General features: G+C 32.4%; 2 protein-coding genes across 2 annotated transcripts in view; both read right to left on the reverse strand.

Annotated features, from left to right (window-relative positions):
- The window catches only part of LOC143582101 (uncharacterized), a 51,768-nt gene extending 41,562 nt beyond the window's left edge, over positions 1–10,206 (reverse strand). Inside the window, exon 1 of the mRNA XM_077064739.1 lies at positions 9,451–10,206. Coding sequence (XP_076920854.1) covers positions 9,451–9,695 — 245 coding nt within the window. The 5' untranslated portion in view covers positions 9,696–10,206. The remainder of the gene's footprint in view (positions 1–9,450) is intronic.
- LOC143582107 (uncharacterized) lies at positions 649–7,406 on the reverse strand. The gene is made up of 5 exons (XM_077064741.1): positions 7,248–7,406; positions 6,052–6,093; positions 5,274–5,418; positions 5,049–5,150; positions 649–857 (listed from the first exon to the last, which is right to left on the reverse strand). The coding sequence occupies exons 1-5, from the start codon at positions 7,404–7,406 to the stop codon at positions 799–801; spliced, it is 507 nt and encodes a 168-aa protein (XP_076920856.1). The 3' UTR covers positions 649–798.
- Positions 10,207–13,243: the final 3,037 nt, after the last annotated feature.

Here is a 13,243-nt window from a genome sequence, read left to right on the forward strand (position 1 = left end):
CGTATTTAAATCAACCTAATTAAGTAATGGGTTTAGAGGTTGATATAAGTGATTTCTAACACGGTATTCTGGTAGAATAATAAATGATAATAAGTATTACTTAGAGAAAATTAAAAATAAGTTTATTTTAAAAAGTGATGGTTGTCACGAATCTTGCTTCCACTATTTTCGTACTACAACCTCTTGAAGATCACTCGTCCAACTCAAGATGCAATTCACTTAATCTTATTAGGTTAGCAAAAGTATTTGTAGGGTCTTATGAAGTTTCTAGAAACGGTTCTCATGGTTAACAAAAATACCTACATTCACCAACTCTTGAACCTTGTAATGAAGAAACACACGTGGCTTGTTATTTTTGTCACTAACTATTTTTATTTTTTCCATTTAAGCACATTTAGTTTCTCAGAGAATGCAACTTATATCTTAATGTTTAAGAATTAACATCTTAGCACCTTAAATTATTAGAAGTATTTCATTTAATTCTCAACTTCAACAATCAACAACAAGAATTAAATCTCACAAGAAGAATTAAATTTCAATCAGCAAAATAGGAATCAAAATAAGTTTCTTGAACTTTTATTATTCAAAATTCTTGACATTACCAAAGCCAAATCCAAACTTAATCATTATGACAATAATGGTGGTATGTAGTACATAATACCCTTTCTTAATAACAATACTAAATAAGCATGCATTTATTACTAAGTTTTGATACAAACATCAGCTGAATATGCAATTATTATTAAGTTTTGATACAAACATCAGCAGAACGATTCGATGATCTTGAATCATTCTTCATCAAACTATTACATTTATTTCCTTGAGGAATTCAAGCATGATCTTCAATCCTTCTTCATCTTTCAAGAAACACACAAAAAATTATGTTTAATAATAGTAATTTATGTTACATGATTATTATGATATATTCATTTTTGTTCTTTTAACTACAAATTATCCTCATCTGATTAGGAAAAAAAGTTAATGTGTTAGTGCATGGTTTTTTCATCTTGTTCTTTGTTTATCTTATGTAATTTATTATTGTTTATGTATATGATATTTTGGTAATTATGTTTACCATTCGTTATGTTTATTGACCATTCGTTAAAGATGTTTAACGAATGAGCCCATCTGTTATGTATTACGACCATTCGTTATGGAATGTATAACAAATGAGCCCTATTTTTAAGTTATTAGTACCATTCGTGAATGATGTTAACGAATGAGTCATTCGTTATACTGTAAGTTAGTGTTATGGATTGAACACGAATAGGCCCCATTCATTATGGAATGTATAACGAACGGGGATCGTCTTCTATATATAGATGTATCCATGTGCATTAATTTAACAACGGTGATTATATTATCTTACAAGCTGCTACTCAGCCTAAATATACTCTCAACACAAACTTCACTTAACGTAATTCACATCATAACGTATCGATCTATCACCTGCAATATATCATGAACTAGATCCATGAGTATAAACTTGAATCGATCACATACTGGTTTCTGAAGTGGTATCAGAGCCATATGTTCAATTATTCAGGTAATTCATGATTGCAAAGCTACGTTTAACTGAGTTTAAGACTGTAATTATTTTTCAATTATTGATTGATTTGTTCGAGATTGAAACCTGGCTGTGTGGGATACGAGTGTCTGTTCGTTTACTTCTTTCTGAGAGACTTTGATCCTGAATATGTTGGCTACGAGTATTCAGCGGATTACCTTATGGGGGGGGGGGGATTCTAGAACGGGTTGATTTTGTTGAAAAATGCAACACGAGTCTTGTCATTAGATTGAAGAATCTGATTATTTAGGATTGATTAGTGGAGGTTGGATCTTTATATCATATGCCCAAAACATTAGTGCATCTAAGCGAATGGGATATAGAAGAGCTTCAAAGAGTTAATTTGGGAGAGATATTATCAAGAGAGAAAGCCGAAGTGAAAGATTTTGAATGATTGGATTGTTCATGAAGATGTGTGACGAGGTTAAACGTAAAGATATGTTTTCTTTACCGGTGTTGATGGATAGCTTATGATTTGCTGCTCATTGTTAAAAGATTGAACCATATCATATGACAGTTGGATGATCGAGATGATCACCTGTAGTTGCTTACTTTGAGGGGGAGATCTGATACAAGAAGCTTCAAGTTATTGGTTTGCTGAAAAGACTTAAAGATTGTCTATATGCACAAGCTTAAGAATCATCAATCAAGGGGGGTTCTATTAATGTATTAATCATGACTGATGATTTGCAGTTAAAGTATTCAAGGTTAAAGTATTCGACAACTACGGAAAAAAGGGAGTTTGTTAGTGCATGATTTGTTGTCCGTAGCCGATCGAATAAGTTAGAGATAGTCTAGTCTTTATGTTTAATGTAATATGGCCATTCGCTATGGATTGTATAGCGAATGGTTACATTCATTATAGACTAGGCTATTCGTTAAGTTAGGAGTCCATTCGTTATGGAGATATAGCGAATGTGAGCTCATTCGTTAAGTTAATCCCCATTCGTTATGGAGACATAACGAATGGGAGCTCATTTGTGAATGGGATCACCCCATTCGTTAGTGATGTTAACGAACGGGGTCTGTGCCTATAAATAGGTTGATCCTATTCATTGAGAGGTAGAGATCCGAGCTAATTTATTCAAGTGTCGTTACCATGCCGGATTCTCTCTAGACATAATGTATCCATCCATAACTTATCAATAAAGTATTGATGACATATCCGTATTCGTTTAACGTATTGATGTATCGTGTTAGCGGCTAGATCTTGCCTTGAATTACGTAATTACATGATGGGATGAATTAAGTATGTTGGTTCTAACTGATATCTATTTTGGTGGTGTGTCGAAACATTTTTCCTCATGATGCATATTTTTCTAGTTTCTAGTTAGGTCAATGATTTTATAACAGGATCTAAGATTGAACCAGTGACTTAGCGGTCTATTGATCAGATCCGACTTAAAAACAAAAGGAACATGGCAAGTGATCCGACTTAGCATGTGCTCTTTTCTATCCACTAACAACTTAACTTTCTCATCTTAGACCAAATAAAATGGATGTTAACACGTAAACAGTGAACCTAGTTCAGCATGTGCTCTTTTTTTATTCACTAAGAGCATTCTAATCCTATCCATATCTCTAAATAAAAAATTACACTAAAATTCACTACATTTTCTCTTTTCATTTCAATTGAATCATATTTTTTTATACCTTTATTATTATATTTTCTCTTTCCCCCACTCACCACCACTTTTAAAAATATTAAAAAATTATATGGGATGAACAATCGTTTTTCAAATATGAAGAAAAATCACTACGTTTTCTAAAATATAACTCTTCACTCACAACACCCTAAATCACTCTCTAAATTTTAAAAACATCCCTCACATAAAATAGAGGGTTGGATGAGAATGCTCAAACAACTTAACTTTATCGCTGTAGACAAAATGATACGTTTTGTGGTAAATTTACCAAATGATGTGTATCTTGTAGAAATATTTAGTTTTCCATCTAACTAGTAACTAGGATAGTTACAAATGTCTACACAGGTTTGAGTATGTGTACTAATTTGTGTGTTTCGATTATAATATGACTGGTTTAGTATATATACTAAATGGCATAAAGTCTCGATCGCCATGCACAATGAGACATACGTCTTCAATGGTTATTTTTGTATTTATCTCACGGGGATCATGCTGTCACAATAGTAAATAGATTTGTGAACACTTTTTAAGTTTATACATGCTAACGCATAAGTGTGCTTGTGGTGATTAGACCCGAGAAGTGTTTACGCTTAAGTATAAGGCTTGTTGAGATAAATACAACACTGATGAGTACACATTTGTTTGTTTATGCATAATAAAATCTCTACTCCATATTACTATATTAGTTAAATCTTTGTCATGAACAAGACAAAGATTCACCGCAATTGGGAGGAATATTGTTGATGATCCATATATATGAGGTGGCTAGAGACCAAAAGCCAATATGTTCTCATTTAGCTTTTGTTTTAAAGATAAAACATTTAGATATCGTGATATATATGGAAGACAAAGATTTTTGAAGATATCATACCTCAGAGTCTATCGCCATGATAGATGTTTTAATACAAAGTCGATGACAAGTTCGCCACTAGGTTGTTTATAATTATTATAATTTTGTAATAATACTTTAATTTTGATTTTATATTAATTCTCAAACTTTGTATTCGTTTTACTATTTTTTAAATTAATGCCCATAATTTATATCTGTATTAATTTCTCATAATTTGTATTGAATTATATAAATATATAATAGAGAAATACGGCTTGCTTGTGGTGCGCGTCTATAATGTATATATGTGTGAACCATCGGGTGAGCAAAAGTGAAATTGCACTAATTTTGACGTTATTTTACTAATCTCGTGAAAATAACATTAAAAGTGGCGGAAGGTTAATCAGGCATCACGTGGTGGCGTTGATAGCCGAAAGACAAGGGTACATGCACCGATCAGCCGGTGTCCCGATAATTAAGTGTTATGTGCCTTATGTCCAAGGCTTGATGCAAAACTACTATCGAGCCGGGGATCTCACCGGAAGCAGCCTCTCTATCCCTATGGGGTAGAGGTAAGGCGGTCTACATCTTACCCTCCTCAGACTCTACCATAGCTTTGCTATTGGCGGGATATACTGAGTACGATGATGATGATGATGATGAAATATATAATAGAGAAAGAGAGAGAGAATTGCCATGCGTAGTAACCATATATCGATAATCTCTCGCTAAACTGTCCATTAGTAATACTCTGCAATTTGTTCACTATAAGATTACCAAGACATATAGTGGATGTGTCATTCACTAATACTCATTGTTTAGTGGTTTAAGGTTTAAAGAAGCTAACCGAGCTAGCTTAGGAACTCAGTTTCTGGTTTGATTATGCCATGAGATTGGAAATTGAGCATGATACATGGCGTTTGACCAAGTAAATTTGAAAAAAATGATATGCTCATTAATCTGAAATAGAATTGAAAATAAAGAATAATTCAAAACATATAAATACCTAATTTTTGGACCCCATGCCCACCATGATGATAGAACACGAGAGGATCAACATATGCTTCCATTAGTTCAACTGCAGTTTGCTTTGCAAAGTCATTCTCACCTATACATAGGGAAACAACAATTTTCAATCTAGGTTAAACACGTTGTATTTGTTAATTGCAAGTCAAACTAAGTTAGACCAAGTAGTTTTTTTTGTAACTAAAAGTAATTTTATTATTCTTACCAAAAATGTGGAGTGACGGAATATTTATTGGAGAAGAGAATGCGGTTTCAGTGATCTTTGGTGCGGGAAATGACATACTTCCTAGTTTGCCTCCCGATATTAAAATAACATGTTTGATTTTTTCGACTTTCGTGAAACATGCACCCTTTAAAAATACACAAGTAGGTAAAAACGTATTGTTACAATTAAGTAAATTGGAAATAAATAATCTCACATTTTGTGTATTGACCGATAATAATCTCATCCTTCAAAATCTCTGCCAACGGTCCAAACTTTCGACTATTTTTCTCCCAGTGGACCTCCGTTAAAAAACATTTAAAATCGTTAAGTGTTTTCCGAATTTCAAACCGATGTTTTAAGGCTTTTGATCGGAAGAAAGATACAAGTCGACTGATGTAAACTTATCTCGAAAAGGTGACTCAAATGACTTGGTTTTTGTTAATCGGAAATTTAAACACCCAAATTGAAACACGGTTTCGTCGTTTGGATCATCGTTCCGAGATAAGTATTACATCAATTGGCTCATATGCTTCTTCTGATCAAAAGCCCTAAAACATCGGTTAAAAATTTGAAAAAAAAAACTTGACAACGTTAAGTGTTTTTTAACAGAGGCTCACTGAGAGAAAAATAGTCGAAATGCTAGATCACTGACAAAGAGTTTTAAAGATGAAATTATTATCGACAAATACATCAAAATTGAAATTATTTATTTCTAATTTATCTTACAGTTGAGATCAAATCTATAATTTCATAGAGCATTTTATAAGTAGTTGCTTACATGTTCCTGCATTCCTGGCAATGCACCTCCTATGATGGCTCCCTGTTTATTAAATAACTTTTTTTGTAAAATGAGCAGATTAAATAAATCTAAACCATTCATGTATTGTCAATAACTAATTTTTCTAAATTTTTATATTCCTTACATACACATGATTATGTATGTACATTAAAACTATCCAATATATAATTTGTTCGTATGTTTATTTTTTCAATTTTCTATGATTTACCTATGCTTGTGCATATAATTTAAATATGAACTGTGCGTGCTATGTTTAAGTTCTACATATATTAAAAAACAATCAAACTAATTTAATTGTTCACACTTATTTACTTGGCTTTGGAAAAGGTGAGTGACAAACAAGGTAAAATTCCTAAAATAAGCGTTTATGAAAACATTTTTCAGGTTTTAAGTGTCATTTGTAAGAAATTCTCAAAATATGTATTATAAATTAGTCGTGACGAGTAGTTTATGATTACAAACGAGTAGTTTGTAGAACCAGTTAAAACTTGTCACGTTCCCTTAAATTAACCGTAACGAGCAGATTCACTAATCATTACTCGTCACGACTAAATAAGTTTCATGTCTCGTAATCAACGCCCACAAGTAATTCATACGTCTTTTAGTCGTGACGACTAGTTTACCTGGTTTACATTCCCTATACGAGTAGTTTATTAGTAGCTAACTCGCCGCGACTAGTTTAACCTTACAATCTACTCGTTGCGACTAAAGAACTTATGAATTACTCGTGGGCGTTGATTACGAGGCTTAAAACTTATTTAGTCGTGACGAGTAAATGATTAGTAAATCTGCTTGTCATAGTTAAGTTAAAGACACATGTCAAGCTTTAATTGGTTATACAAACTACTCGTCACAACTAGATTATAATACCTATATTAGGAATTTCTTGTAAGTGACTCCTAAAACCTGAAAAGCGTTTTCATAAATGCTTATTTTAGGAATTTTCCCGATAAACAATACATATATAGTACATAATAGATATTTACTATGTTAAAAAATTTATGAGTTATTAGTTAATGTATGTATTCTCACGATATATAGTATCACGTCTTTTCGGTATATAAATTAAAAGAAAAACATTGTACTCATCTTCTTTTACATTTTAAAAATCACATGTATTAATTCATTACGATCTTGACTTATGTCTCTTTAAACTAAGCACAAATGAATTTTACCTGAGAAACTCCGAACACCCCATCGAACGGTCCGAGCTCGATCATGTGATCTTCTATGTATGCTATGGACTTGTCAAATTCGCAGGTCGTATTCGTCTTATAGTTGACAAGAGCACTTAAATATATCAGCATCCATTCATTATCAATAGCAAGTTTCATGGGAAAATTTCCAAAATAAGCGTTTATGAAAACGTTTTTCAGGTTTTAGGTGTCATTTGCAAAAAAATCCTAAAATAGGTATTATAAACTAATCGTGACGAGTAGTTTATGATTACACACGAGTAGTTTGTAGAACCAGTTAAAACATGCCACGTGCCCTTAAATTAACCGTAACGAGCAGATTCACTAATCATTTACTCGTCACGACTAAATAAGTTTCATGCCTCGTAATCAACTCCCACAAGTAATTCATACGTCCTTTAGTCGCGGCGACTAGTTTACATGGTTTACATTTCCAACACGAGCAGTTTATTAGTAGTTAATTCGTCGCGACTAGTTTAACCTTACAATCTACTCGTCGCGACTAAAGAATTATAAATTACTCGTGGGCGTTGATTACGATGCATAAAACTTATTTAGTCGTGACGAGTAAATTGGTTAGTAAATCAACTTGTTATGGTTAGTTTAAATACACGTGTCAAGTTTTAATTGGTTATACAAACAACTCATCACGACTAGATTATAATACCTATTTTAGAAATTTCTTGCAAATGGCACTTAGGGCCTGAAAAACATTTTCATAAACGCTTATTTTGAGAATTTTTCTCAAGTTCCATAGATATGTATATTTTATAAATAAGAAAGGTTACAATGGAAACTCACTCTAGTAGTAAAAACCATGAACACTCATTCTAAGTTACATGTAATAAGTTAAAAAAAGGTTGGTTTGTGTAGTTGTAAACAAAAAAGAATAAAAAAAGAAAATTAATTTTATTTTCTTTTACTCTCCTGAAAAAAATAATGTAAACTCTAGTTGTGCATAACTTTCTTTTATTTTTTTATTAAATTTTATTAATAACATGTATTTAATATGTTTAAAAATTTTAAATAGTTTAAAAATGTTAAATAAAAAGTTGATTGTTACTGTAATGCAAAAAATGTGACTTATGATATCAAAAGAGAAACATGTTAAATATATTATGGTAAAGAAAATAATTAAAGCGGGCGAGAAATCCAAAATACGAGATAGGAGTTTCGCTGCACGAGTTTAGCTTCAATGAGGACGAGATCTTCTAGAACGTTAGGATATTTGTGTTTAGCTATAAATAGAGACTTGTAGTCATATTTATGTGTGTGTTTTCTAGTGTGTAAACAACCACCCAAGGGGACCAAAAAAGATGAAGCTCCGCCGTTACAGATCTGAAATACCTCAATGTTTCTCCGTCGTTGCCCCGCCATTACAGATATGCCACGAAGCAAATTGAAGGCCAAAATCGTAAAACGAAGATGTTCAATCTCTGGCGATGAAATTGGAGTTTTATCCAGATGCCATTGAAATGAATGGATTGAGATTGAAGAGGTGAAGTGTGTATGTTGATTCTTAAGCGTTTGACGAATTGAAGGGATGAAGCAAAAAGGTGGCTCTTGGTGGTGGTGCTTGGTTGCAAGTTGGTGGTGATGTGGTGGTGGGAGGTGGGTAGTGTGGCAAGGTATAAAGAAGGAATGTGGAGGGTGACGAGGTAGGGGATGAAGAAGACGGGTGGGGATTGAGGCTGACTTTTATACCACCGAAGATGTTTTTTGACAACAAGGTGCGCCAGCTCAGCGGACTAACGAAATTAACCATCCGTTAGTCGCAGATCGTTGAAACAAACACGCCTTTAGTTTGGACCGTCACCAGCCAGCCAAATGTTAAGTTAGGGATGCTAAAGCATAGTTGAAATTATTTTTAATCAATTCTTTAAAAATAAAAACATAATTAAATCAAAACTACTAAAAAAATTCACACACATCCCAAAACCTTTTCAAAGTATCATGCATACGTAAATCAAATTTAAAACATCATGCATGCTCGATCTCTTATTATAAATAAGTTCACATAAAATTAACCAGTTGTAATATTCCAATGCTATGATGTTACCAATTTAATTTGTTGGTGTCTTTATTTTATTCATGATGCTTATGTGATAATGACATGGGTCTTTCAATTTAAATTATCAATCAAGTGATTAAAAACATTTCTATGACTATGAGTCAAACTTACCTTAAAGACTGGTACAAAAATAGGTGGACCAGGATTCGCAATATGGAAGACACCATCACATCCACAATGGTTGCACAAAGGGACTTGTAGTCTTGAAGGTATGCTTTTAAAAGATTCAAGTCCTCGTATGCTTTCCCAAGGTTCTTCAAATGATCTCGTCTACTAAAATAAACCATGAAAAATAACTTAAAACAACCCAAAAGGCTATATCGAAGCAATTTGGTGATGTTGCTCAAACCAAACATTGGATACACAACAATTTTGATTTTCAATGCTACAAGGATTAATCATCGATTGACCACACTATGTTTAGGTTTCTAATCTTCAACATTCAAGCAGATGTCAATAATAGTTTTTGCATTTTACTAGAAGTGGAGCAAAAGTTCATTAAGATTGGTCTTCAATTATTGTGAAGACTGCACCTAAAATGTTGACAAATTCCTATCGATCTCAAATTCAAAGATTTAGAGAATCGAATGCATAGCTAAATTTACATCTCCGGTTGCCTTATTATAACATGCAGTTGAGTTAATAGAAGTTTAGTATTAAAATAAATGCAACATGAAAAATCAGGGGATGTTTGATCATTAAAGGAAAGTTCTATTAAAAATATTCAAAGAGGGGTTTAGGAGTTCATTTTTTTTATGTCAAAATCAAATGTGGATTATGCAGGTGTTCGTGAATTTCGATTGAGTTAGGAATGTAGAAACTAGAGATCTTATATTTACTTCCTTATGAATTTGAAGCTTGGTAAGTATCATCTAGCTACCTAAAAGACTAATTTTAGATGTGTTTTGGGTAGCCATGAATGAGATAGAGGGTTCATGTTTGTTTGTGGTTGTAGATGACAAACTTTGTGTTTCTTGCTTTAAGAACTTCACTGTTGGTATCCAAATATTTAATCCGTGGTGAGGGTTTAATGAGTTGAAGTTAGTTTTAATAGAATGACGATATAATCTATAAATCCTTGCAAGTGAGAGGAAGTGTTTTATTGTGGTTAAATTACAATTTGAAGTCAAGAAGTAGAACCTCCATTTTTAATGAATGTGTTTGTAGGTGTAACTTGGGTTTCATGCTTAGTGATTTAAGTTTACATATAGAATGAGTTTGTATGGCTTAAATATTATTAAAGAAATTGTTATAGCTTTCCTATATATTACGTCAAGTAGTTGCTTACGTTCTTAAAACGATTGGTTAAGTACAAATGTAGATGATGATGAACTAGAGGCTATTAACCTTGCTTTAAAACATGGTGGGTTTTCGCATGAATTTGATAGAAATTATTTATGTTAGTCTTTTTAGTTATATTGAGTCTAATTGGACTAGTTGGAATGTGTTAGTCTGTTAGAATGATAAGGAAATAAACTAAAAACTTAAAAGTTGCCCACTCATAATGTGTTTGATATAAATTTGTTGAAATTGATAGTTTCTGCTTAGTGAATGTTTACAAGTTGGAATATGAATGCCATTAGACGATTAATTATGATAATTCATGTATGAGATTCGTCATAATAAACATGTTGTAAGTTATATACCTCGTGTGGAATTTGTGTTGAAATGAGTCGAAGTATGTGATTTCTAGGTTAATGTTAACACTAAAATAATAATAATTATTATTATAAAGGTTTTGATAGGAGAACTGGACTCCATATTGACATGAAATTGGCTCTTGAACCTAGTTCTGTTTGAAAGGTTTAATTACGACAATACGACATTACCCTTAATGGATACTTCGTCTTCTTCACAACAGTCCACCTGCAATCCTTAGCCAAAGTTGAAAATGAAGTCAACCCCCCCCCCCCCCCACCAATGGTAAAAAAAATGTTCAATTTAATACAAGGTAGCGTCCGTTATGGGCTTCGCGGAAATTTACATTAGCGCTTGAATTAGAGCAAGCGTAGTGGTCTTTAACGAGGAATGACCAGCCACATCAGCATATTTAGCACAACTGCGTTCAGTCTAGTGAAAGAAGATGTTCACCCAACTCAATTGAAGGTCGTGTTGGAAATATCGTAAATTTTATTATTGTACTTTAATTTTGTGAACGATGGTTCTAAAGGTCACACTGTCAAATCAAAGTATTTGTTTCATAATCGGATAGATGGCCCATATTTTCTTTTATACATTATTATGATTGTGGTTGTGTTTCATTGCTGAAAATATTTTGTTCTTGTAACTATCAATTAAATTCGTTCTGTATAATTATATATGCCCCAAAGTTGTTTTCCGTTATGTAATTGTAAAACAAGAATACAAAACCAAAAAAACAAACGGATGGTTCTCGAAAGTCTATAAATAATAGTATTAATTTAAAATAGAAAAAACATTCTTATTGAAAAAGACTTTGTTTTTTTCGTAGGTGAAGAACATGTGGATGAAATGTTTTCCCCATTTTCTTTGAAACAGTTATACATCATTTATTTATCACCATTCTGTTTTTTTGGAAACCATTAATTAATAACTTATTTATCACCTTTATATTTTTTTAAATGACGGTTTTCTTGTATTTAGCTTATCACACTTTTAAAATTTGGAGAGTTACAGTGTCTTACTTTTACCAGATTATGTTTTATTAACCGGGCTCACGCTGACTTTCACAGTCTGGCTTTGACGTTCCTTCGAAGAACCATCCCGCCAACTAACACTTGACAGTCATTGTGTCATCATAAGAGCAGAACTCTCAGGTGTAACACAGTGGTCATTACACATATGGACAAAATAATAACCAACAACTTATAAAAGTGTTTCGGTAAATCTATTGCCACGTATAGCATCTCCTGCTAAACCGATACCAATCACCGTCGTGACTTTTCCGTCATCTCCACTTCCCAGTCCTTGCCACCGTTTCATACCATATATAAATCCTCGTAATTTATTAATTATGAATGAGAATGTATGTAATAGAGAGAATTTGGTATTGTTTTTCCTTTCTTTTCGATATTGATTATTCTATAATATTATTTGGTTTTATGATTTAGGAATCACAAACTCCAATCTTAATTTACCAGATTTTTTCACATACAAATCTGTACTTGTGTTTACTTTCGTTGATTGATTCTTCGAATTTAAAGTTGATTGATTGTTCTTCTAAGCAATGAGAGATAGAGCCGGGAGGAAATACACAAATTGATCAAGGGTGTTTGTTTTTGTTTGTATAATTTAAAAGAGAGTTAATCAATTTGAAATACAGAAAAATGATTGAAAAGGTTAAATACTAAATAGATGAATATTTTGACATAATATTAAAAACAAAACAATTCCCGTTAGAACAAAATAATGCGTCATATCAGTCTGGTATAATAAGTTATGAACATACAAAGAACCATTGCTTCATACCTCTATCTGGTATAAACAGTGATGCATATTGCATACACAATACCAAGAACAGTTACTTCATATCCGTCTCCGTTATTAACATTATGAGTGGGTTGAAAAAGTGGAACGTTAGTGTTTTATTCTTCTTTTTCAATTTGATATATAGATTAATGCTTACTTATTAAAAAAAAGGTAAACAAATAAAAATAAAAAATAAAACCATAGTTGTATCTGAACTTTATTTCACATTAATAAACCAATTTAGGCAAATAGTTTGTGTTCAGGTTTACCCATGAGCAGGCAACTCGGGCTCAAACCACCCCCTCCTCTCCCGGAGTTTAAAATGGTGCCATATTTTCCAAGTTAATATAATCACATGTTCCTCAATTAAATGTGTTCAATATTTCGCTAAATATATTAACCAAGCAGTGCAGCAACACGTGGATAAACCTGCTAGTATTTTTCGATTTAAATTCTA

This window comes from Bidens hawaiensis, unplaced genomic scaffold (genome assembly GCF_021521415.1).
Source record: "Bidens hawaiensis isolate Kalapana, Puna unplaced genomic scaffold, B.hawaiensis_p1.1 tig00031452_1, whole genome shotgun sequence".
NCBI classification, from domain to species: Eukaryota; Viridiplantae; Streptophyta; class Magnoliopsida; order Asterales; family Asteraceae; genus Bidens; species Bidens hawaiensis.

Excerpts from the sequence above, each read along its gene's own strand:
- LOC143582107 (XM_077064741.1), bottom strand. The coding sequence starts at position 7,406 with ATGAAACTTGCTATTGATAATGAATGGATGCTGATATATTTAAGTGCT. Across the intron at positions 5,419-6,051 it reads TGCCAGGAATGCAGGAACAT|GGTGCATGTTTCACGAAAGT; the intron begins GTAAGCAACTAC and ends GTATTTTTAAAG. Across the intron at positions 5,151-5,273 it reads TCCGTCACTCCACATTTTTG|GTGAGAATGACTTTGCAAAG; the intron begins GTAAGAATAATA and ends CCCTATGTATAG.